General features: G+C 52.7%; 1 protein-coding gene across 11 annotated transcripts; it reads right to left on the reverse strand.

Annotated features, from left to right (window-relative positions):
• Nucleotides 1-1,269: 1,269 nt before the first annotated feature.
• On the reverse strand, nt 1,270-24,934 carry FGR (FGR proto-oncogene, Src family tyrosine kinase). Of its 11 annotated transcripts, none has more exons than XM_064363533.1 (13): nt 24,812-24,934; nt 14,336-14,398; nt 12,914-13,151; nt 12,302-12,404; nt 10,941-11,039; nt 5,949-6,052; nt 5,610-5,759; nt 4,446-4,601; nt 4,191-4,370; nt 3,607-3,683; nt 3,228-3,381; nt 2,194-2,325; nt 1,270-2,097 (listed from the first exon to the last, which is right to left on the reverse strand). In XM_064363533.1, the coding sequence occupies exons 3-13, from the start codon at nt 13,137-13,139 to the stop codon at nt 1,889-1,891; spliced, it is 1,590 nt and encodes a 529-aa protein (XP_064219603.1). In that variant the 5' UTR covers nt 13,140-13,151; nt 14,336-14,398; nt 24,812-24,934; the 3' UTR covers nt 1,270-1,888. The 11 variants fall into 11 exon arrangements, with proteins under 11 accessions (XP_064219603.1, XP_064219609.1, XP_064219612.1 ...); XM_064363539.1 differs by having other exon boundaries at nt 12,914-13,148; nt 24,812-24,896; XM_064363542.1 differs by lacking the exon at nt 24,812-24,934 and adding an exon at nt 24,548-24,727 and having other exon boundaries at nt 12,914-13,148.
• Nucleotides 24,935-25,659: the final 725 nt, after the last annotated feature.

Raw genomic sequence — 25,659 nt, forward strand, 5'->3', positions numbered from 1 at the left:
GGAATTTTCAATCTGCATTGATCGCCTTATCTTTCTTTCCTTTAGGTCACCCAGCATGGGAGAATTTCCAGGGAATCTTTCTACCAATAACTAGAGGAAGAAGGATTACACACGCACATACATCCCACAGATCCTCTCTTCCCAAAGCCTAGAGGCAATGACGTCTAGTGAAAAGACCGTGGGCTTTGCTGTAAGATCTAGTTTCAAATCCTAGCTGTGTTACATACAGCTGTATGCCCTTGGTACATCATGTAACCCCTGAGCCTCAGTTTTCTCATCTACAAGTGGGGCTAATCACAGGAACAGGCTCAGGACTGGATTCAAATGAAAAGATGGCTGTAAATACATCTGACATTCAGAAGACACCTAATAAATGAGTTATTATTATTATTACTATTTTCCTCCTCTGCTTGACTATGAACTCCTCCTCCAGGACAGGGACAGGTCTTTGTGTTACCAGGGTCCTCCTTAGCAAAGAGTCAATGGTTTAGAGAGTCAACGCTCAGTAATTACTTGCCAATGCAGCAGTGATTCCAAGCTCCCAGACTCCTTCCCTGTCCATTCCCTTAGTAAGTCAGAGGGTCAACAAACATTTCCTGATGGGAGAGATGGGAATCTTTATTCCCTGCTCCCCTTGTTTCCACACGGAGGCATGTCAGCTTCCAGAGTTTCTCTAAGGGGGAGCAAGGGGGTGGGAAGATTCATCATCACACAGGTGCACTGCAGGTTGTTCAGCATCCCTGATCACTGCCTATAGGAGCCAAATAAACCAAATTGCCTCCAAACCTCTCCAAAAGCTCCCTTGGGGGCAAAACTCCCCTAGTGAGCTTCAGTGGCTTAAACTAACCCTCAGGTCTCTCCTCTCTCCTCCCCTCTCTTCTGTCCTCTTTTGGGGAAGCTGACAGCTACAGAGGGTCCACTGTGGTCTTCTTGCGCCCTGCCAAAGGAGGCCTAAGGTTGTCCCATTGTGCCTGTGATGAATGGGAAATCCGATGAACTCAGATAAAGAATTAGCAAACCTATTGTACACAGTTTGAAGGCCACATCAGTAATGACGGGGACATTTTAACGTATTTTCAGTTGCTTGTCTTCTGCATCTGTCTGACACCTCATCCTAAACTCACGTGTGTGTTTGAAACTCCACACCTTGGATGCCCCACGCTTGGTAGGCATGAGGACCCTCTCTCACCTGCCTGTAGCCAAATCTGTCTGTTCACCTCCCATTGACCACCCTCCCTCCTGAAGGAAGGTGCAAGGGTATTTCATCACTTGAGGATTAATACTGTCATTTTACTTATTTACAGAATCAATAAACCAACGCATACACACTTTTCAGAGAGGTGGGAAGGGCTCAGCAACCCTCTCCCTCAAACCTGGGCCCAGACCCCAGTCCTGGACCACAGCATCCACCCAGCAGGAAAGGGGTCCAGCCAAGATTTTCCTGACTTTGTAACTTACAGACACAAGAGAATTGAGGGTAGGAGGGATATTCTTGGCACCTGGACTGGAGTGGGATAAAAGGAGAGTAGGAAGGCAGTGATAGGAGAGAAGTGAGGGGGGGAACATACAGTTTTATAAATAATTAGACAAGGTCTGAGCACCTTGGGTGGGGGTGGGATGAGAAAGGCTAGAGGCATGTAGGGGCCTAAGTGGGAAAGGAAAAAATAGTGCTTGGGGCCAGAGCGGATGAGGGATCAGCTCTGGGCCTCCTTTTGCTCCATCTGTAAAATAAGTGAGTTGCCCTCAGTGGTGTCAGAGCGCCCCGCCTCCTCTGGCATGGTAGGACTCTATGGGGTTCTAAGCCAGCCTAGGGACTTTGGAACAAGAGCTCTGGGGATTGGCAAGGACTGGTGGCCACTGCCAGAGAGGTGGTTGATGCCCACGCAGGCTATGTCTGATCCCCGGGCTGGTACTGTGGTTCGGTGGAGGTGAAGTAGTCTTCCAGGAAGGACTGCAAGTACTCAAAGGTAGGCCTCTGCTCCGGGTCCAGACGCCAGGTCTGCTCCATGGCCTCGTATAGGGATGCTGGGCAGCCTGGGGGGCACGGCATGTGGTAGCCCTGCTCCACCTGTTCCAACACTTCCCGTTTATTCATGCCTGAAGGATGGGGCTCCATCAGTCAAAGGGACAGCCAGGAGGGAGCCCTTCCCCGTGACCATCCCCCACCCCAACCCCACCCCTGGCGAGGCAAACCTGGGTAAGGGACTCGGCCCTTGCTGATGAGTTCAGTGAGCAGGATCCCGAAGGACCACACGTCTGACTTGATGGTGAATCTGCCAAAGAGGGCAGCTTCTGGGGCTGTCCACTTGATGGGGAACTTGGTCCCTGGAGTAGATGGGGGAGCAGGGAAATCTAGTGAGGGGGGTCCCTGGAAATGGCTGGATTAAGAGAATGGGCTCCGGGTGCAGTGGCTCACGTCTGTAATCCCAACACTTTGGGAGGCCAAGGCAGGCAGATCACTTGAGGTCAGGAGTTCGAGACCAGCCTGCCAACATGGTGAAACCTCATCTCTACTAAAAATACAAAAATTAGCTGGGCATGGTGGGCAGGTGCTTGTAATCCCAGCTACTGGGGAGGCTGAGCAGGAGAACACCTACTATGTGTCTAGTATAGTGATGGGCACTTTCCAAACATTGCAATAATTCTCATCCTAATAACAGCCAATACTTGGCTAGCCTTTCCTGTGTGCCAGACACTGTTTTAAGTGATATGGATGCATTAACTCACTTAACTCTCACAAAACCCCTATGAGATAGAGACTCATTTTACAGAGGAGAAAAAGGAGGCACTGTGTAGTTAGGTAACTTGCCCAGATTACACAGTTAGTATGTGGCTGGGATTCGTACCCAGGCATTCTGGCTACAGAATTCCCACTGTTACACCCTATTGTCTTTCATTTAAGAATTATAGCTGTGCCTGTAAGAATTATAGCTGTGCCTGTCACATAGCAGGTGCCTGGTAAACATCTGCTGATTTGGTTTTATCTGAGTATTTTCACTTTACAGAAGACAAAAGGCAGCTCCCAGAGGTTAGGTGACTTGCCCAAGGCCACATGGCTGGTAAGTGGATGACCTGGGATTTGAGCCCAGAATTGCCTCTCACACTACATCAGGATGGAGGTGTCTCGGGCGACCTGGGGTGGAGTAAGTGTTCCTGAGTGTGTGGGGCCCCATAGAAGTCCCCTTGTTGCCTGGGGAGCTCTTGGGAGGTGGGATGAGGCAGGGCACCTTGTCGGGGGTTGTACTCATTGTCCTTGATGAGACGGGCCAGGCCGAAGTCTGCAATCTTGCACGCCAGCCGCTCCCCCACCAGGATGTTGGCTGCCCTCAGGTCGCGGTGGATGTAGTTCATTCGTTCCATGTAGGCCATGCCCTCAGCCACCTGGGGGGCCAAGATGTGGAGAGATGGGAGCTCATATGGACTCACAGCACCGTGGCCCATGTGGGAATGACGGACAATTTGAAAAACCCACTTTCCAGAGGGGGAGGCTGAGGCCCAGAGAGAAGCAGTACTTAGGCACAGCTGATACAGTGAGCGGGGCCAGAGAATGTGTGAACTGTTAATAGGTGGGAGACCTAGGAAGTAAAGGCTGCCGGCCCAGTTTACCTGGGCTGCCATGTCCACCAACTGGGGCAGCTTCAAATCCTGGCCCTCCGGGTTCTTGAGGAAATCCAGCAAGCTGCCTGGGAAGAGGAAGCCGTAACATCAGCAGCAAGGCCCTACCCCGGGCCCCAGTCCCGCCTCCTCTCGCCTGACCCCGCCCCTCCAGCCCCGCCCACCTGAGCCCGCCCCTCACTCAGGACCTCGCGGGTGCCTCAACCCCTCACTTGTCTCGCCCTGGCCCTGCTGCCAGACACAGACTCTGCCCACATCTCGTTTCTTCTCTTCCTTGGTGCCCCCGACACGACCCTCTCAGACTCCGCCCCAGACCTTCCCTCATCCCGGATTCTGCCTTCGTTAGCGCAAGCCCCACCCCCAACACTGGAGGCACCGCCCCCCGCCCCAGACCCCTCGTGGTCTCACCCCGCCCGGTTCCCACCCCAGCGCTCCCGTCGTTTTACACACCCAGACCCTTAGTGGGACTCTGCCCATCGTCCCTCGTCCCTCACAGATCGCGTCCCAGGTCCCACGCCTGGAGACTCCCACCTTCACTTCACCCCGAATCCCGCCCGCCCGCTCCGCCTCCTGACCGTTGCACATGAACTCCGTCACGATGTAGATGGGCTCCTCCGACACCACGGCGTACAGCTGCACCAGCTTGTCGTGCCGCAGCAACTTCATGACCTGCGCCTCCTCCAGGAAGGCCTTCGGGGACATGGTGCCCGGCTTCAGCGTCTTCACTGCCACCTTAGTGCTGCCGTTCCACGTGCCTGCTCGGAGGCTGTGTCGTCAGGACCCTCTCCCCCGAGCCCAGGCCCTCGCCCCGGCCCCCGGGAGCTCCGTACCCAGCCACACATCCCCGAAGCAGCCGGTGCCCAGCCGGCGCTCCAGCGTGATGGAGCTGCGGCTGATCTCCCAGGCGTCCTTGGCCAGACCCAGCGTCTGCGGCTTCATGATGGTGCAGGGCGCCGTGAGCAGGTAGCACAGCCCGTCATTCACCTCTGGGGGAGGCGTCATGGAGTAGTCACAGGCTGGCCAGGACATCCCCCTCCACTTCTTATCCTACCCCAGCCTGGTGCCAGACCCCAAGATCGGTTATAAGGAACTAGGCCCCAAGTGAGGTCACAGTCCAGGAAGAAAGGCAACCTGGCCCACTGAATAGGGGAACATGTTGGTGTCCAAGGAAGGAGGTGGCACCCAGAGGGAGAGATGATCCCTGTAAGCTTTCTGTAAGGACTAGGGGCCTTCCTATAGGAGTTGGCCTCTAGCTGGGCTTTGAAGGATAAGGTGGGATTCTCAAAGGGGGAAATGGGGTGGGGATTCCAGGCCGAGGTGTGGACAGGAGGCCCATGGTCTTCCATGGCACGATCCTTGGCATAACCAATCAAGGCAGAAACGGGCATTGACTCCCACCTTCCCTTCACCCCCACAGCCAATTCTCCACCAGGTCAGGCCTATTCTGCCTCCTCCCCAGCTTCAGAATTGTCTGCTTCCTCTTTACTCCACTGTCACCGATTTAGACTAGCCTCCATCACCTCTCACCTGGACAATGGCCACTGCCTTCTAATGAACCCCTCATTCTGCCTTGTCCCCTGGCATCCAAGCTCTACCAGCAGGCAGAGTTTCTCATCAAAGTGCTGACCAGCCTCTGTACCCCCCTGCTCAGGGCCCTGTGATGATGGCTCCCTGTCTGCCCACAGAGCAGTCCTGGTACCTTGGTGGGGCATTCAGATGGCACAAACACTCCATCAAGTTTCCACAAATTGAGGCCTTGAGGCAAGAAACTGGCCAATGCCTGTCTAGTCATTAGGGCATCCTGCTTGGTCATGGACTGCTTTCCTCCAGAAGCTCACAGAGCTGGATCCTGGGCTGGGAGACCCCATACTTGGGTTCTAGTTTTGGTCTGGGCAATATTGCTTGGTAGACCCTTCTCTTCTCTGGGCCTCAGTCTCCCCATCTGGACAATGCTTCAGTGGGTTGGTTCAGGGATCTGAGGCACCTGCCCTCACCCATGTAGTGCTGCACCAGCTCTTGCACCGAGTCGAACTGAACCCTCGTGGTGATGTAGTAGCCACCTGTGTCCAGCTTGCGGATCTTGTAATGCTTCACATGATCGCCTCTGGTCTGATCCCAGTCCCGGATGGACAGGGAGTAGGCACCTGTGGAGAAGGATCACTTTGGAGCTTCTGTTCTCCTCTCCCCTAGTCTGGGAGCTGGGAGAGGCCCGGCAGCAGCATCCCTAGGACCTGATCCTAGTCTTGGCCCCCTGACCCAACCACCCTACCGCTCCAAGCCCTAACCCAATGGCTGGGGCTCCCAGTGGCCTTGGTGCATGGCACCACCCCTACCTTTGGTGGTCTCACTCTCCCGAATGAGAAAGGCCCCCTGGGGATTGCCTGATGAGAGCAGCTGCCTCTCTGCATCCTTTCTCCCAATCTTTCCAAAGTACCACCTGTTGGGAAAGGCAGGCAAGAGTCCAGTACGCTCTGCTCAAACCTCACCTGAGCCTCCTGTGCAGTCACCTCGCAAGTCAAGACTCCATGTGTAAAATGGGGCTGGTACACCTGCTCACAGCCTGGCTGGGAGGATCACAGAGAAGGGGAATGTAAAGTGCCTGGCACACAGTAGGTGCCCAGCAAAGGTTAGGGTCTCTTCTTGTTGGGTTTCTCTCTAATTAAAATGGCTACAATCCCAGGCATTAGGGTGCCATGGACCCTCAGTTCATCTCACTATAGCCCCTCTGTGCACTAATTTTACAGATGAGGAAGTTGAGGCTCAGAGAGGGGAAGTGACCTGTCCACAGGCTGGCTAATGAGCTCTATCTAAAATCCTCTGCCACTCACTCTAGTGCCTTTTTCACCACTCCAGTCATCAAATCACTCAGATCCTTCCCCCACACCCACCTCCAAACCCTTTCCTCCTTTGGCCTCCAGAGCAACACGGTCTCCTGCCTCTCTTCTCTCTGGCTGCCCCCGTCCCAGCTGCTGCTCTTCCTGCACTCTCTTAGACTTGTATGTTGTCCTATGTCTAAACTTCAACCTCAGGCCTCAATCACTCCTCTCCCTTGGGGATTCTTTCTGGATTGGCCTGTAGCAACTGCGTAGGTACACTGGGGGAGCTGAAGTGACCACAGGTGCCATAGAAGACTCAGATGATCACAAAACTGACCTGCGGCTATCTTGGGTTGAATTAAAGGAGGCTCGAGTTTTCTTTTTTTTTCTTTTTTTTTTTTGAGACGGAGTCTCGCTCTGTCACCGGGGCTGGAGTGCAGTGGCACAATCTCGGCTCACTGCAACCTCCCCTTCCTGGGTTCAAGTGATTCTCCTGCCTCAGCCTCCTAAGTAGCTCGGACTACAGGCACGCGCTACCATGCCCAACTAATTGTTGTATTTTTAGTAGAGATGGGGTTTCACCATGTTGGCCAGGATGGTCTGGATCTCTTGACCTCGTGATCCACCTACCTCAGCCTCTCAAAGTGCCGGGATTATAGGCATGAGCCACCTCGCCTGGCCAAGTCTCATGTTTTCCAATCAAGGGCAGTGGAAGTCTCAGTGGACCCTGAGAATGTCAGTTCACCCCTGGGTACTAGACACAGTTCAGGAAACAGTGCAAGGCACTGGCAAGTGGTGTGTCTAGGAGGGCAGGCAGGACGGGGGTGGAGGAACTGTTGAAGGACCGTGTAGACAGGACACATTGTCAAGTTTTTTCAAAGTCCTGCCCACTCCCACACATATGACATTGCTACTTCCTTAATAATCAATATAACAATAACAGCACATATTTCATGTTAGGCTCTGCCTTAATACATGTATGTATTCACTTAATTCTCCTAACAACGTTGTGAGATAGCTACTATTATTGACCCCCATTAGACAGTCTAGGCTTCAGTTGCTAGAACAGGAACCCAGGCTGTCTGCTCTCGGGCCTGTGCTCTTAACCACACTACCCTTAACCACAGCACTGCACTGAGCACCTCTCAGCGCGTGGTGACACTGGCTCTAAGACGTGGACACAAGCATGAAGCCCTCCACAAACCTGCTGTCCTCTGCATCATTGTCCCTCCTCTCCTTCATGCTTCCTGCCACTCCCCAGACTTGGGCCTCACCCCACCTGAGTGCTGAAGCTCGCCCACCCACTTCTGCTCAGTGATACCCACCCTTTGCCAGCAGCCTCCACCTGCAGCCTCTCCATTCCAACAACCTCCAAACATGCCCACATTTCTCCCTTCCCCAAAGGAAACTATTCTAAGTTCCATCTTGCCATCAACATTCTGCTGCATCTTCTCGCCTTCCCTTCACTTGAAAAAGCGCTTCACACTTGGGTCTCCACTTCCTCACCTCCCACTCCCTCCCAGGCTCTGCTGTCTGGCCTCCGCCTCCCACTCTCACACAAGGAAATCTCTCACCAAGGTCACCCCCACTGCCAAATCCTGTAGCAGCCTCTGACACGCCCTCTCTTGTTTCCTGAAGGTTCTCCGCTCTCCCAGCTGCTCTGACTTGGCCTGGCCTGGATTTCCTTACTTCTCCAGAGGCTCCTTTTTCTTCGAGGGCAGCTTTCCCCAAAGTGGGGTCCTAGGGACAATCTTTTTCACTCTCCGCTCTCTTCCTTAACCCCCCTAGATAGCTTTTTTTAAATAATTTTTTAAATTAAAAACAATTTTTTTGAGATGGAGTCTCACTCTGTGCCCAGGCTGGAGTGCAGTGGCGCAATCTCGGCTCACTGCAATCTCCATCTCCTAGGTTCCAGTGTTTCTCCTGCCTCAGCATTCTGAGTAGCTGTGATTACAGGTGCCCGCCACCATGCCTGGCTAATTTTTGTATTTTTGGTAGAGACGGGGTTTCACCATTTTGGCCAGGCTGGTTTTGAACTCCTGACCTCAGGTGATCCAACCACCTCAGCCTCCCAAAGTGCTGGGATTACAGGGATGCTTCCCCGTACCTGCCTCCTCCTATATAGCTTTAATGATAATCTTTACTCTCATGAGTCCCAAATTTCTGCCCTAACCCATTGTGCCCTCTGCAAGGGCCACAGAAAACAAACTGAGGAGTCTTAGTGCCAATTTGGAAAAGGTGCCCCTTCCTCTAGGCTGATTCAGGGGCACAGATTGGCATGGGCTGGTTGCCTGCCATACAAAGCACAACATAATCGAATTGCTGGCAGCCTTCTTCACCTGGATGTTCCTCTCCATAAACCACAATCCAGCAAGTACCCTCAAGAACCCATGAACCTATACCTGCTCCTGTGTTCCCTGCCTTAGCAAATGGTGCCATCATCCACCCAGGTCCTTAAGGAGACTTTGAGTCACCCTCAATTCCTTCCACTCCCCATCACCCAAATCAGTCACTGAGTCCTAGATTCTTACTCTGCAAAGTGTTTTCAATCCCTTCTTTTCTCATACAAGTATGACATTTGTGAGGATAGATTTTTAAAAGCTTTTATGAGCCTCCGTTTCCTCATCTGTAAAATGGGGACAAAAATTATATCAAAGGGCCAGATGCGGTGGCTCACGCATGTAATCCTAGCACTTCCAGAGGCTAAGCAGGAAGATCACTTGAAGTCAGGAGTTTGAGACCAGCCTGGCCAACATGGTGAAACTCTGTCTCTACTAAAATTACAAAAATTAGCCAGGTGTGGTGGCATGTATTTGTAGTCCCAGATACTTGGGAGGCTGAGGCAGGAGAATTGCTTGAACTCAGGAGTTGGAGGTTGCGGTGAGCCGAGATCGCGCCATTGCACTCCAGCCTGGGTAACAAGAGTGAAACTCCATCTCAAAAAAAAAAAAATAATAATAATAATAATAATATCAAGCCCAGGCATAGTGACTCATGCCTATAATCCCAGCACTTTGGGAGGCCAAGGTGGGAGGATTGCTTGAGCTCAGGAGTTTGAGACCAGCCTGAGCAACATAGCAAGATTCCGTTTCTATAAAAAATATAAAAATTAGCCAGGGGTGGTGGCACATATCAGTAGTCCCAGCTACTCAGGAGGCTGAGGAGGGAGGCTCAGGAATTTGAGGCTGTAGTGAGCTAAAATCATGTCACTGTACCCCAGCTTGGGCAACAGAGCACCTCCCGTCTCTTAAAAAACTAATAATATCAAGAGTGCTATTGTGAGAATTAAATGAACCAAGGCTGGTAAATACCTGCTGTAGTATCTCAAGTATATAAAGGTATTCGATGAATAATAAATTATTGACTCTTGGGCCAGGCCCTGGTGGCTCATGCTTGTAATCCTAGAACTTTGGGAGGCCAAGGTGGATGGATCGCTTGAGCTCAGGAGTTCAAGACCAGCCTCGGTAATATGGTGAAACCCCCTCTCTACTAAAAACACAAAAATTAGCTGGGCATGGTGAGAGAATCATCTGAGCCAGGGAGGTCAAGGCTGCAGTGAGCTGTGATTGTGCCACTACACTACACTCTAGCCTGGGTGACAGAGTGAGACCCAGTCTCAAGAAAAAAAAAGGAAGGAAGGAAGGAAGAGAGAGAGAGAGCTGGGGGGAGGGAGGAAGGGAGGGAAGAAAGGAAAAAATAAAATAAAATAAAAATTCCTGCCTCCTTAATAGAATTAACTCGTGGTAATGCTCCCTTGTACTTGTTCAGCACTTTACAATTTTTTTTTTTGAGATAGAGTCTTGCTCTGTCACCCAGGCTGGAGCGCAGTGGTATGATCTCAGCTCACTGCAACCGCCGCCTCCCAGGTTCAAGCGATTCTCTTGCCTCAGCCTCTCAAGTAGCTGTGACTACAGGTGTGTACCACCATGCCTGGCTAATTTTTGTGTTTTAAGTAGAGACGGGGTTTCACCATATTGGCCAGGCTGGTCTTGAACTCCTGACCTCCTGATCCAACCGCCTCAGCCTCCCAAAGAGCTGGGATTACAGGCAGGAGCCACCATGCCCAGACAGCACTTTACAATTTTTTAAGGCTCATACACTGTTGTTTTTACTGAGAGGCAATATGTATAATGCTTAGCAAATGCAGCCCAACTATCTGGGCTCATATACCAGCTCCGCCACTCACTAGCCATGTGAACCTGCACAGGATATTTACTTTCTCTGTGTCTCAATGTCCGCATTTGTAAAATAGGATAATAATAGTTTCTAACCCCGTTAATACACAGACAGTACTTTGAATAGTGCCCAGAACATAATACATGCTATATAAGTATTATCTACTATCATTATTATCATTACTATCTTCTTTTGTTCTCACAAAGACCTTACAAAATTATTAGATAAGGAGACAGGCTCAGAGTGGAGCAATGACTTGTCCAAGAGGTGGTCGTGGAGTCTGGACTCCAGAGTCCTGCCCATAGGGCTGGCCTTGCCCCAATCCCCACTTACTCTTCAGCCTGGATGGAGTCAACAGGGGCCACATAGTTGCTGGGAATGTAGCCAGTTCGTCCAGAGCTGAGGGACCGAGCCTCCCACCAGTCACCTTCACTGTAGGCATAGAACAGGGCTGGTCAGCAGTACCCCCAGTCCCCGAGGCACCCTGGGGCCAGGCAAAGCCACACAGATCTGCAAAGATGGGTCCTGCCAACCCCTCATCTTGGACACCCCCACCACTGGGGCTTTTTGTCTGCTCTTCCCCAGACACTGCAGCTGCCCTGGGAGGGCTTTTCCCTGCAGAAGGAGTATGTTCAGGGACATTTGGGGCGCCTAGCTCCTTTCTCGGGCTCTTCAGCTGGGCTGGGCTGGGGTTGGGAATACAGTGGACAGCTGACTAGGTCACTGAAAATGGCTACAAATTTCCTTCTGGATATAATCTAGACTTCTCAATGTGGCTTAAAAAGCCTGGCAGAGGCCAGGTGTGGTGGCTCATGCCTGTAATCTCAGCACTCTGGGAGGCTGAGGCAGGTCAGGAATTCGAGACCAGCCTGGCCAACATGGTAAAACCCTGTCTTTACTAAAAATACAAAAAATTAGCCAGGCATGGCGGCTCCTGCCTATAGTCCCAGGATCACTTGAACTGGGAGAAGGGGGTTGCAGTGAGCTGAGATTGCACCACTGCACTCAGCCTGGGAGACAGAGCAAAACTCCAGCTCAAAGCCTGGCAGAATTTGCCCCTGCCTACCTCTCTAGCCTCTGTTCATTCCCATTCTGCATCTCATGTTTTATGAACCACCTAAAGGGAACCACTTGGTGGTTTTCAGAAGTCATCATTTATTTTCATTCTCTCTCGATTTCTTCCTCTTTTCTCACCTCTTCCTTCATTGTCTATTCATTTTTATTATTTATGTATTATTATTATTTTTTGAGATGGAATCTCGCTCCGTTGCCCAGGCTGGAGTGTAGTGGCGAGGTCTCAGCTCACTGCAACCTCCACCTCCCAGGTTCAAGTGATTCTCCTGCCTCAGCCCCCCGAGTAGCTGGGATTACAGGCACACGCCACCACGTGAGCCACAAGCGTGAGCCACTGCACCTGGCTCACTATTCATTTTTATAGTCTCAGCTTAAAAATCACCTCCTCCAGGAAGCCTGCCCTGTTCACTGCTATTCTGGGGACCATGTTTGGTGTTCTTTCTCTGCTCATAGTTTCTCATGCTCCCCCAAACAATAGCAGTCACCCAGGGTTTTTATTGTTATGTATATGTGTTCCCAACTAGGCTGGAGCATTCTGAGGCTAGGGACCAGGTGAGATTCTTGTCTGGGTCCTGCTCCCACCCTAGGCACTGTTCTGACTAGGTGGCCTGGTCACTTACGTATTGTTCAGGATGTGGAACTTCTCGCCCTTGGTGAAGGTGAGGTCATCCTCAGTTCGAGCTTCATAGTCATATAGGGCGATGAACAGGGTCACCCCAATCCCTGCAGAGTCAGGACTACTCAGCAGGGTAGGGCATGGGGCAGAAGCACCAAGGGGTCTGCACCCCCAGATTCCTGTTCCCCAGCCAGGCGCTGCACCTCCCCACTGCTTCAGTACCCCCGATTCCCAAAGGCTTTTGGACTCCAAGGAATTTCTGATTTGGTCTCTGCAGCTCAGGACACACAGCTTCAAGCCCATCCCTCCCACCATGTAGGGTCCCCATGTTGCCCAATCCTCCTCTTCCCCACCAAGAAGACTTCCCATCTGGGATCCCAGTGGCACCTAAGGGGGCAAGAAGTTTCTCTTTGTCACTTGCATCTGTCACCCGGGTCCTGCCCCTCTCAGCCTGGGAGCAGAGCTATACAGACTCCCTCAGCCTGTGTGATCTTGCAGGTGGGGTTGTATCTGCCACATCCTACTGGAGGTTCCTAAAGGCAATTCCGTATCTCCTCTTCTTCCCTCAGTTTCTCCCAGGATCTGGGCAGTACCTGCCTCCAGCCCCCGGACTCACCTGACACACCCCTGAAGGTGCCACTATCAAGGAAGGCAGGGTTGGTGACCTGAGGGGAGAAGTTGCTGTAGTTGGGGATGTGGGCAAAGGAGGATGTGGGCTGGGCCTTAGTGGGGTCAGGCCCATAGTGGTCTGCTGCCCCGTAGCTCCTGAAGTCCCCTTCCAGGCCAGCATCCTCCTTGGCAGTGGCCGTCGGCTCCAATTTCTTGCAGAACACACAGCCCATTCCAAGTTCCTGCTACAGAATGGGGCATGCCTCACTCAGGGGCCCCTGCCAGGTGCACCACCCTGTGCACACATGTGCATGCACACGCTCATACACTCATACAGGCACGTGGCTTTCCCTCTTGGGCCTAGATTGGGGCCCTCCCTGTAAGGGATAAAGGCGGGGATGGGCCACCTACTGTACGGTTGAGTCTGCCCCGAAGTATGCTCCTCCTCAGTGCTTCTCTTCCCATTGGCTCATGTCTATATCTCTAGGGCTGGCGCTCTACATTAGGATATTGCTGTGCTTATTTATATATTTCTGTCTCCTATTGTTTTATTTATTTGTTTGTTTCTTTTTTTTTTTTTTTTTTTTGAGACAAGATCTCATTCTATTGCCCAGGCTGGAGTGCAGTGGCACAATCATAGCTCGCTGCAGCCTGGATCCCCTGGGCTCAAGTGTTCTTCTGGTCTCAGCCTCCCAAGAAGCTGAGACTACCGGCACATGGCACCACCCCTGGCTAATTTGTTTGATTTTTAGTAGAGACAAGATCTCCCTATATTGCTCAGATTGGGTCCTGCTGCTTTGTTTGATATGTTATGTTTCTGTGACTCTTTCAGTGTGCTTGTACATGTGTGTCTTTGTGTGTCTCTAAGTATGGGTGAGTTTGCCTGTGTGCATATGTGTGTGTGTGCAGTTCTTTGTGGATGTCTGTGTGTCTGTGTGTGCAGGTTTGTGTGTATATGAGAGTGGGTAAAAGTCTCTGTGCACGTGTTTGGCTGTGTGTGTGTATGTCTGTAAGACCATGTTCGTGTGTACGTGTTTCTGTGCGAGTGTGTGTGTGCCTGTCTGTGTGAGTGGGTGTCTCTGTGTCTGTGTGTCTGCGAATGTGTATGTAGCTCTGTGTGGGAGCAGTGTGCCTGTATCTGAGTGTGTGTATCCCTGTGTGTGCGTCTATATATCTGCGCACATTTGTGTGTGAGTGTGTGTGAGGCTGTGTGTCTGCACCTGGAGAGTCCCTGCAGAGGGGGATCAAGGCCATTTCCTGTTGTGGGTCCAGCCTCCAGCCTCTCAAGCTGCCTCATTCTGGCTCCCCCATTTGTTACCTAGCAACAGGGTCCTTGTAGGAGGAGGGGGCTGTGAGGAGTTGTGGGGTTCAGGAAGGCCACCCCCACCCTGTTTCCTGACCCTGAAAGCCCTCAGTCCACCCCACTCACCCCTTAGGCCCCTACTCCTGGGTCAGTGGGGCTGCAACATGATCCTTGGGAGGGGCCAGAGACCTGAGGGCGAGACAGAAGGACAAGGAAGATGAAGGCTCTGCCAGTGTTCCTGTCAGCAGCTGCCCAGCTCCTGCCCTCTTCAGGAAGCCAGAAGGCCTGGGCTCTGCCCCAGCATGACTTCTGCCTTCACTTTCCTTCCTGTCACCCCTGGCACACTTACACAACCACCGTCACATAGGGCACACCACCCACGCCAGCTTTCTCTCGCACACTCACACTCACCTGACACACCAGCACAGTCATGCAGCAACACTCACAGCATGTATTTGCATGAGTGTGCGTGCCAACACCATCACACGCCAATACAGGCTCTAACAAGCCCAAGCTCACAATAGCACACACACATACGCACACACATACATATGCACAGGTACACGTGGTGCCTGCCAGGTCAACAGATGAACACACTTGGACATGCATAATTTTGTACATTATACTCATCTCTCTAACAGGATTTCTATCAAGCCATGCTCAGCTCCCTCACAGTCCGCAGTCACCGTCTCCCAAAAACCAGTTCTTCGTCTGAAACTGCCTGTGCTCCCAGCCTAGGGTTCCATGTGGTGGCTGAGTGACAGTGGATACCTGCCTCTGGAGCTCTCCTCCTATCCCTATACCAGGAAAAGGCCCAGGTCAGCAGCAGGGGCCACCAGAGTCCATTGGGAAGCCCCACAATGAGCCATGCCTTTCCTGGCAGCTGTATCCTCTAAACAACAGGGCAGGAGGTCATTGAGCAAGGGTCCCCCACATCCTGCCAGAAACTCTGCCATTGCAACACTCAGAGAGGAACTGACTGGCGATATGGCGTGGTTTCCTAAGATATGACAAGCATGGAGAGTTGCAGGGTGGGGCCAACCCAGTGAACCCTGATTTACCCTAGAGGGGCCCCCAGCTTCTCTCTCTCAACCCCCAGTCCAGTTACCCTTACAGATACCCTCTTCCTCTTCTCTCTGGGTCCTGTCCTTCCTACCTAGCACGACTCACCTCTTCCAGGAAGTCTCCCTGGATCCACCAGGTCCAGTTGCCTGGCTGATGGTTCTGTCACGTCGGTGCTTTGGTCTCCACCCTAGCCCCACCTGCCCCCTCACCCTTTGCTGTAAGTGCGCTCTCATGTGTGGCTGGGTGGGGGTAGGGGCATGACACCCATGTGGTGAACTGTGGGGCGGGCTGTGGTGAGAAGCCTGCCCTAAAATAGCCCCTGTTCACTGGGCCCTGCCTGAGACCTCTGCCGTGGGACCCCTCCCTGGAATGAAACCACTGTGTCCAAAAGGCCCCAAGATGCTACAGGGCTAGTTAGAGCCAGGGCAGAAAACAGAAGGGGAGGACTCAAGGCCATCCAGAGCCCAGCGGGAGGGATTTCAGGGACTGGTGACAGGAGAGATGGGGCTGATACAAAAACAAGGGTGAGGCCAGGCACAGCGGCTTACACCTGCTATCCCAGGACTTTGGGAGGCCGAGGCAGGAGGATTGCTTGAGCCTAGGAGCTTGAGATCAACCTGAGCAACATGGGGAGACCCCAACTCTACAAAAAAAATTTTTTTTTCTTAATTAGCTGGTCCTGATGACACCCATCTGTAGTTCCAGGTACTAGGGAGGTTGAGGTAGGAGGATTGCTTAAGCCTAGGAGTTTGAGGCTGTGGGAGCTGTGATTACACAGCTGCACTCCAGCCTGGGAGACGGAATAAGACCCTGTCTCTATTTTAAAAAGAAAACAGAAAAACCAAGGGTGAGAATGAAGCCTTCTCACAGGAAGACACACACACACACACACACCTCAAACGGTGCACAGTGCTAATACCCAGATCAGCCCTTCAGACCCCCTCAGACAGCACAACACCTCGCTGCCTCATGCACAGGAGCCAGGCTCCTCTGCATAGACTCTTAGCACACACATCTTCAAGAGTACACACACCCCATATACGCACACCTCCAGCCCGCATCCATCTGCACATAGATGCCCATGCACATGTACGCACGCATGCGTGCGTGCATGCACACACACACACACTCTCTATACAAGAATAGCAAATACAGAATTTATAGCATTTACTATGTGCTGGCCACTGCATTAAGCATTTTACCTATATTATCTCATTTTATCCACACAACTATGTAAGTATTGTTATTATTATTGTTTTTATTTATTTATTTTGAGACAGAGTTTCGCTCTTGTCATCCAGGCTGGAGTACAACAGCATGATCTTGGCTGACTGCAACATCTGCCTCTCAGGTTCAAGCCATTCTCTTGCCTCAGCCTCCTGAGTAGCTGGGATTACAGGTGCCCACCACTACGTCCAACTAATTTCTGTATTTTTGGTAGAGATGGGTTTTCACCATGTTGGCCAGGCTGGTTTTGAACTCCTGAACTCAGATGATCCACCTGCCTCGGCCTCCCAAAGTGTTGGGATTACAGGTGCCTGGCCTAAGTATTATTATTATTCATGAGGCAACTGAGGCACAGAGAGGTTTGGAAACTTGTCCAGAGTTGGCCAAGCACAGTCGCTCATACCTGTAATCCCAGAACTTTGGGAGGCCAAGGCAAGAGGATTGCCAGGAATTCGAGCCCAGCCTGGGCAATATGGCAAAATCCTATCTCTATAAAAAATATGAAAATTGGCCAGGCACAGTGGCTTTCACCTGTCACTGAACTCCAGCCTGGGTAACAGTGAGGCTCTGTCTGAAAAAAAAATTAGCTGGGCATGGTGGCACGTGCCTCAGTCAGGAGGCTGAGGCAGGAGGACCACTTAAGCCCAGGAGGTAAAGACTGCAGTGAGCTGTGATTGTGCCACTGCACTCCAGCCAGGGTAACAGAAAAAACATTTCTTTTTCTGTCTCAAAAAAGAAAAGAAAAGAAAGCCTGGCGCGGTGGCTCACGCCTGTAATCCCAGCACTTTGGGAGGCCGAGGCGGGTGGATCACGAGGTCAAGAGATCGAGACCATCCTGGTCAACATGGTGAAACCCCGTCTCTACTAAAGATACAAAAAATTAGCTGGGCATGGTGGCGCGTGCCTGTCGTCCCAGGTACTCGGGAGGCTGAGGCAGGAGAATTGCCTGAACCCAGGAGGCGGAGGTTGCGGTGAGCCGAGATCGTGCCATTGCACTCCAGTCCGGGTAACAAGAGCAAAACTCCGTCTCAAAAAAAAAAAAAGAAAAGAAAAGAAAAGAAAAGAAAAACCTGCTCAAGGCCACAGACATGATGTATCCCGGTGTTTGGCTCCAGAATCTGACCTTTCAAGCACTTCTCTCCATTGCCTGTCACAAATACAGACAGCTGCAGCCATTCCTGCTAGCATGCACAAATGCAGACACCCCCGCACCGTCCCCTGACTGCTGTGTAGGGAAACACACACACACACACACACACACACAGATATACACAGCCCTCCCTGAGACACAGACCCACATAGAGCTCTCCTCTATAGAACACAAACTTACACAGGCTCTCATGTTCACACACAGATACAATGTTGCCACTTCCAATAATACCCTGGTATATATTGCCACAACATATCTATATCAGCCCAAGGGGATCCCCGAATTCTGCATGCCCACCATGGCGGAAGGGAGAGACTCTCAGCTTCTGAGAAGGAGGCTGAAAGCTCTGTGGGCTCAGGAAGAGCCCTGGCAGGGCTGACAGTGTGGTCAGCAGGCAGAGGTAGGCAGCTCTCAGGTCTTAATCACTACCAGACTTCATGCAGACCAAAGCCCTGGCCAGGCCTAGCTCTCTGGGGACCAGTATGCTGAGGGGTCAGGGGATGTAGGGCACAGGGTATGGCATCTGCATGGCCCAAGGCAGTGAGGGACTGCACTGCACGTAGCCATGTTCATGCTGTATTGTCAGAGGAAGGAAAGAGATCGGGAAAGACAGAAAAAGAAGAGGCAGGGGAAGAGAGAGAGAGAGAGAGACAGAGTTTGAGAGATACAGAGAGATAAAGAGAAAGAGCCAGAGACAGCCAGAAAGAGAGACAGAAGGAAAAGACAGAGACAGAAACACAGTGTAGTGTGCTGGTAAACTGACTCTCAAAAAAACCAAAAGCCCTGATTTGTCGCGTTTTCTGATTTCCATGGTGTAAATATTCCCACCATGGCTGATTTAAAGCTACCAAAGTGACTTCCTGAATGCTGGGTTGGAAGAGAGGCACAGAATCAACTCCCCTGTGCCAGTAACTCGCTGGCTCCGGCACACACTGCCAGAAAGAAACAGAGACAAAGACACAGAGGCAGAAATGAGAATTAAGGAGAAAGAGTAACCGAGAGACAGAAAGAGACAGAAACAGAGAGAGGCAGAGATGAAGAGAGAGAGAGAGAGCTAAAGAGACAAGAAGGGAAAAAGATGGAGGGAGAGCAGATTGGGTTCTCTCTGCTCAGGCATCTGCATGAAAATAGCCCTAGGACTCTTCATCCTCCCCTTGTTCTGATCCCTATGTGGCACCAATTCTTTGGAGAGAAATTTGACTTCCTAGAAATCCGGGTGGCAGTAAAAATGTGCTAATTTCTTCAAGAGTTAACAGTGACTAGCATCTTGCCAAGCAGTTCTCAGGCATGACCTCATTTGGTGAACCTATGAGGTGAGTTTATTACTACCCTTATTTTACAGATGAAGAAACTGAGGCACAGAGATGGTAAGTACCTTGCCCAAGATTACATTGTGAGTAAAGGATATTAAAATGCAATGCTGAGCAATTTGTTGCCAAAAACCACTGTAAGCTCTGGTCCATTCTGCAGTCCTAGTAGAGGCAATCATGCAAGCTTGTCCAACCATGGCCCGTGGGCCATATATGGCCCAGGATGGCTTTGAATGCTGCCCAACATAAATTTGTACACTTTCCTAAAACATTATGAGATTTTTTTATGGCCAAGCATGGTGGCTCATGCCTATAATTCCAGCACTTTGGGAGGCCAAGGCAGGCAGATTGCAAGGTCAGGAGTTCGAGACCAGCCTGACCAACATGGTGAAACCCCGTCTCTACTAAAATACAAAAATTAGCCAGGCGTGGTGGTGCACCCCTGTAATCCCAGCTACTTGGGAGGCTGAGGCAGAAGAATCGCTTGAACCCAGGAGGCGGAGGTTGCAGTGAGCCGAGATCGCACCACTGCACTCCAGCCTGGCAACAGAGCAGGACTCCATCTCAACAACAATAAAAAATTATGAGTTTTTTTTTTTTGCAATTTTTTAAAGCTCATCAGCTATCATTAGTGTTAGTGTATTTTATGTGTGGCTCAAGACAATTCTTCTTCCAATGTGGCCCAGGGAAGCCAAAAGATTGGACACCCCTGTAATAACGTGTCTCTTAAGGAGCACCTAGTGTTCTGAGTTCTGTGCCTCATGCTCTAAATCCCTGATACCGTGGGCAGGACGCTGTGGGTGGGGAAAGAGAGAGAGAGAGCTATCTCTGTCCAGATTTTTCTCAGGCAGTCACTGAATCTGAAGCTAGGTCTCTTGTTTTCTCAGCATTGAACTTTGCTGCCTGCTAACACCAGAAAGGGGGCAGCTCAGAGAGTGGCCACAGTGTCATTCTGGGCTCTGTAAGGACTTAGGTCTGTTTATGAATATGTCTCTTGAACATCTGGTTGACAGGAGTTGGCTCTGAGATTCCCATCATGGTCAAAATCAGGCTACAGGTATTAAACTGAGGTCCAATCTGGACCACAGTGCTCCCCATTTCAGCATCTGCCCTGTGGCCCTCCCCAGCTCCATTCTTCAGTAGCTTTGTGACCTTGGATCTTTGACAGAAGCCTCTGAGTCTCAGTTGTTGCATCTGCACCCCTGAGCAGTTGTCGTGAGGGCTTCGTGACGTGTGGCTCTTGATAAATGTGCAGTGGCCAAGTGTGACTGAGAACCACAAGGGCAAAATCAGAACGGCCCCCAGGTGCCATTTACCACTCCACCCTCTCTTTTGCATAGGGGGAAGTTACTTTCCCAAGATCACACAGCCAGATAGGGGCTTCAAAGTCAGGACTATTAATTCAAGTTCAGAGTTCTGTTCCCTACCACATGGCTGTGTTCTCCAAAGCCTGAGCAGGAGAGCATGCTGTTCGTAACTAGTGAATGTCATATTTCCTGTCAAACACACCACCCCGTCATATGGAAGCTGATCACCCAGCAGGGAGGGACCCTGCCCCTCACCCATCCCTACTGCTGGACATAGTAACCCCAGGTCCACCCACCCTTTTTTGAGGCCCACACTACTCAAAGCCATGCCAGTTCTTTGATGTAGACACAGGATGTCCTGCCCCCTCAACCCCCACCAAATATCTGTGGGATCTAGAGGCAGATTTAGGCTCAAATTCTAGCCTCCCTGACAACTAGCTTAAGGGATTGGGCAAGTCAGTTCATCTCTCTGAGCAGCAGCATCTTTGCCTATAAAATAAGAATGCAAATGTCCACCTCCTGAGGTTGCTTCTCAGCATCAAATGCAGTCACACCCCTGAAAGCATCAGACATACAGTGAGTGCCCAGTGAACTTTCACTTCCCTCCTTTCCCTCACAGGAGGTCCTCCAGGGCAGCGACAGTGTGGGACCAGAGGGTACAGGACTGGGCAGGGCTGAGAAGAAAGACAAGTTCCCAGGGTGAGTTGAGAGGGCTGAGCTGGCCCAGCCACCTGGGGGATTTCACCAAAAGGGAACTGGGACTTTGGGCAGTGGCAGGAAACCACCATCCTGCAAGAGTTCCGGCTTCTCCTCTGGGCTCTGGGCCTGGGGCAGGCCAGGGCTGGAGGGGCAGGGAGCAAGGCTGAGGTCTACAGGTAACTCCCATCCCACTGTGCCGTATCTCTCACTAGGACCGGGCTTCCATCCCTCTCCTCCAGTCCTCTCACTGAGACCCTTCACCCAGCTGAACCCCAGTGCCTTTGCTGAAACCCCATCTCTCATGCTGAGGCCCCTACTGCTCATTAATGCCGTTTCTTTTTTTTGAGACAGAGTCTTGTTCTGTTGCCCAGGCTGGAGTGCAATGGTGCAATCTTGGCTCACTGCAACCTCTGCTTCCTGGGTTCAAGCAATTCTCCTGTCTCAGCCTCCTGAATAGCTGGGATTACAGGCACCCGCCACCACACCTGGCTAATTTTTTGTACTTTTAGTAGAGACAGGGTTTCGTCATGTTGGTTAGGCTGGTCTTGAACTTCTGACCTCAGGTGATCCACCCACCTCAGCCTCCTAAAGTGCTGGGATTACAGGTGTGAGCCACGGTGCCTGGCCTTCATTAACCCCTTTCATCTCACACCATCCTTTCTTGAGGCCTCGAAACTGCCTCCTAAAGAAGACATGCCCACCCCACCCCCGTCTGACTCCACCAACACCCTGGTGAGGCCAGGTGTGTGCAGGGGCTGCCGGGGGTGGCCTTTACCCTCCATGTGGTCCTGAGGCCATCAGCAGTTTTCTCCACTTCTTGTGGGTAAAAGTGATTTTCCACCTGTTGCTGAAAACCACCCACCAGTCTCTAAAACATGAGTCTTTAGGTCCCATCTGTCCTGGGACTCAGGATATTCAGGAGATGGGAGCCATGGTGGGGGGTCCAGGGGCAGCCAGGGGATGAGTCTAGATTTCACAGTGTGACCAGACAGGAAGCCCCCTCCCCAGTCCCTCAGGGGAGGGGGGCGGTGAGGGGGACATCATGCCTTTTCCCACCTTAGGCCAGCCCAGTCTGCTCTGTGTGGGAAGAGCCCTGGCCCCTACTTCGCCTCCTGGGGTCTGGCCACTTCCTTTACCGCATCAGCCCCAGGTGGCTGCCGAGAACACCCAAACATCCACTCATATGCTCAAGGGTTCATGATCATTCACTACTGGAGGAGGGTGTGAGAGCACCTCCTCACAAGAGCAGGAAGTAGTCATGAAGCCCGTGAACCCCACGCCCTCCTCCTCAGAGGATACATGACACTTGGTAGGGATGAGGTAAGGACTCAGGCCTCAGCTTAGGCTACATCAGGCGAGATGTCCTGGACTTCTGGTCCCTACTGTTGGCCTTGCAGGTTGCTGACTCTCAAACCTCCATCTTCCCATCTGTGAAGTGGGAACAGGGTCCAGCTCTCCCATCATCACCACAGTTGGAAGGATGCTGAGGGCATGAGGGTCCCTGAGAGTGCACACCTGAGAGGTGGCCACCTGGGTGCAGCACCACAGAGGGTGCCAGACAGATTTCAACTCTGCTGACCTCCTCATGATGGGCCCTCATCAGAGCCACTGACTATTTATAATAAATAATTTTTAATATGTATTTATTATTTATTTAAAAATAGTTGCTGACTGTGTGCGGGTCCCTGGAGGCCCTTTCAGTGAGAGCTGGGCAGTCTGGTCCCCCTCGATGCTTTTTGTTGCCATTGTTTTATTTCGTGAGACGGAGTCTCACTCTGTCAGCCAGCTGGAGTGCAGTGGCACGATCTTGGCTCACTGCAACCTCTGCCTTCTGGAGTTCAAGTGATTCTCCTGCCTCAGTCTCCTGACTACCTGGAATTATAGGCATCCACCACCATGGCCAGTTAATTTTTGTATTTTTAGTAGAGATGGGGTTTCACCATCTTGGCCAGGCTGGTCTTGAACTCCTGACCTTGTGATCCACCCACCTCGGCCTCCCAAAGTGCTGAGATTACAAGCGTGAGCCACTATACCCAACCTGTTTTTTGTTGTTGTTGTTGTTGTTGTTGTTGTTTTTTTGAGTCGGAGTTTCGCTCTTGTTACCCAGGCTGGAGTGCAATGGCGCGATCTCAGCTCACCGCAACCTCCGCCTCCTGGGTTCAAGCAATTCTCCTGCCTCAGCCTCCTGAGTAGCTGGGATTACAGGCACGCGCCACCATGCCCAGCTAATTGTAGAGATGGGGTTTCACCATGTTGACCAGGATGGTCTCGATCTCTTGACCTCGTGATCCACCCGCCTCGGCCTCCCAAAGTGCTGGGATTACAGGCGTGAGCCACCGCGCCCACCCGGCCCCTGTTGTTGTTTTTTCAGACAAGGTCTCACTCTGTCGCCCATGAGTTCCCGCTGCAGCCTTGAACTCGTGAGCTCCAGCGATCCTCCGGCCTCAGCCTCCAGAGTAGCTGGGACTACAGGAAGGTGCCACCACTTCCGGCTAACTTTACTATTTTGCAGAGACGGGGAAGTCTCCGAATGCTGCCCTGCTGGTCCCCTCTGCCTGCTTTTGAGAAGGTGTAGGGGAGGCCCGCTGAGTCAGGGATAGCCGTTAACCCTTCAGGAAACTCCGCAAAAACTGCTTTCTGCACCTGATTCTCGTGGGGGAAGGGTGGACGCAAAGATAATTTCTCCCCATAGTTCAGATGAGGAAAATGAAGCCCGGAGAAGCCCCGTAACGCGCCTACAGTCACAGCAGTGAAGCGCCCAGTCTTGCTAAGAACCCACGTCTCTCAAACTGCAGATCCCCCACCCCAGGATCTATGAACACAGCGGCATCGCCCCCGACCTCGGTCGGGAAGCCCATCCCACCCCTAGACGGAGGATTCTGAAAGGGGGCGAAGGCGGGGAGCAAAGGGGGCTACGCCCGCCAGGAGCTCCGCGGCGGCCCAGCGCGGCCCGCCCTCGCGTTGTCATGGAGGCAGCCCCTGCGGGCACCCGCGGTCAAAGGCAGGATTTCCGTCGGGGCGGCAGCAATTCCCGGATCCCGCGGGGAGCGCGGGCTGAGACCGCCGCTGCGGGTGTGGAGGGAGCGCTCAGAGAGGCAGGTCCCTGCCTAGGGCGGGGACTTCCCCAGGAAGCGGGGACCCACGCCTCGCGCGCTGGGAAGGAGTCCCCTGCAGCGCAGCTCGGAACCCATCGCCAGCGCGGCCGGGGGGAGGGGGGTCGCGAGCCGCGGTCGCGGCCGCCTCCGTTACCCTGCGGGCTGTGGGCTTCACCCCGACTTCTGCCGGCTCGGAACAGGGGGACTTCCTGGACCTGCAATCAGACCCCAGGTTCTCTGTCCTCCAGAAGTCGTTCTCCTCGACCGTCTTCCTGCCCGCTCCTTCACCTGTTCCCTCCAGCACCCCCACCCACTTCCCCTCTCCCGTACTCAACAAATCCGTCGGCTTCTCCCCAAAGTCTCACTTTCACGATCTCCTCAGTTTCTCCCCCAGACCCTTTTGGGGTTCCCCTTAGTCCTTCTCCCCAGCCTCTCTCAGCCCCTTCCTAAACTCTCATCAGTCTCTTCCGTTTGACTCACCAGACCTTTTTGGGGGTCCCTTTGGTCGGCTTCCCCCGTGCTCCCCTACACCGTCTCCCCCAGGTTTTCCAGCCTTGGTCTCCAGGTCGCCGGTTTTCCTCCTTAGGCCCTTTTCGGGCTGGGGTCCCTTTGGCTGTCACCTTGCTCAGCTCTCCTCCCACCCCCGAGTTCAGGCTTCTCTTCCCCTCCACCCGCAACCCTCTGTCCAGAGCCCCGAGGGGGAGGGCACTGCCTGCCCTGCCCAGCCCCCACCCGACGCGGTCACTTACCTGGAGCCCAATTCTGCCCGGTCCCCCGGGGCGAGCCAAATGGGGCTCCAGCAGCCGGGAGTGCCGGCGTGGGGGGACAGCTGGGGTGCTGCCTGCCTCTGACCGCTGCCCACGCTGGGCAGGGAGGAGGAAGCCGCCTCGGACTTCTCTTATTGCAGTCGCGGCGGGCGGGCGGTGGTGGTGTCGGCGGCAGGAGAATTCACAGTCACGCCCCAGCCCCGAGCCAGCTGCCCGCAGCGAGGAGGAGCCCAGCTGCCCGCAGCAAAGAGGAGATCCCAGGCCCACCCGCCCCCACCTCGCTCCTCCCCGGGTTATGGGAGGTCGGCTCTGTCACTCTCCAGACCTGAGTCCCCAGCACACCTTCCCAAACCCTCCAAAAGCGCAGGTTCCACACTCCCAACGCCCCTGCTCTTTTAGGATCATTGAATTGGAGGTTAAGAGGGGCTTTTCTCCATCACTGAGGACCAGATCGGGACTGGCCTTACCCAGGTTCTCACAGCCAGTAGATTTCAGACTGCTGTCACCAGAGCCACTGGACATGGATTACATGGACCCTGCCACCATGCCTTCCCTTCCTCAGAGGCTGGGCACTGGGGACACAGGGCTGTAGGAGGGTGGTGAGCAGCAGAAGACCCTTCCCTTAGGAAACTGCCTTTCGGAGGAGTGGGAAGAGTGTCAGCCTCCCCCACGCACCCAAGTTTTAGAAAACTGAGTAACTGGCCTGTGGCAGTGGCTCAGCCTGTAATCCCAGCACTTTGGGAGGCTGGGTAGGAGGATTGCTTGAGTCCAGGAATTTCAGACCAGCCTGGGCAGCACAGGGAGACACTATCTCTACCCCAAAAATTTTT

This window comes from Aotus nancymaae, unplaced genomic scaffold (genome assembly GCF_030222135.1).
Source record: "Aotus nancymaae isolate 86718 unplaced genomic scaffold, 86718_ANA_hifiasm-v0.15.2.pri h1tg000053l, whole genome shotgun sequence".
Classification (NCBI taxonomy): domain Eukaryota; kingdom Metazoa; phylum Chordata; class Mammalia; order Primates; family Aotidae; genus Aotus; species Aotus nancymaae.

Coding starts and splice junctions, on each gene's coding strand:
- FGR (XM_064363532.1), bottom strand. CDS start 12,666: ATGGGAAGTCTTCTTGGTGGGGAAGAGGAGGATTGGGCAACATGGGGA. Junction 6,053..10,940: donor GACTCCATCCAGGCTGAAGA/GTAAGTGGGGAT, acceptor CTTTCCCAACAG/GTGGTACTTTGGAAAGATTG. Junction 2,326..3,227: donor TGAGTACAACCCCCGACAAG/GTGCCCTGCCTC, acceptor CATCTACTCCAG/GGACCAAGTTCCCCATCAAG.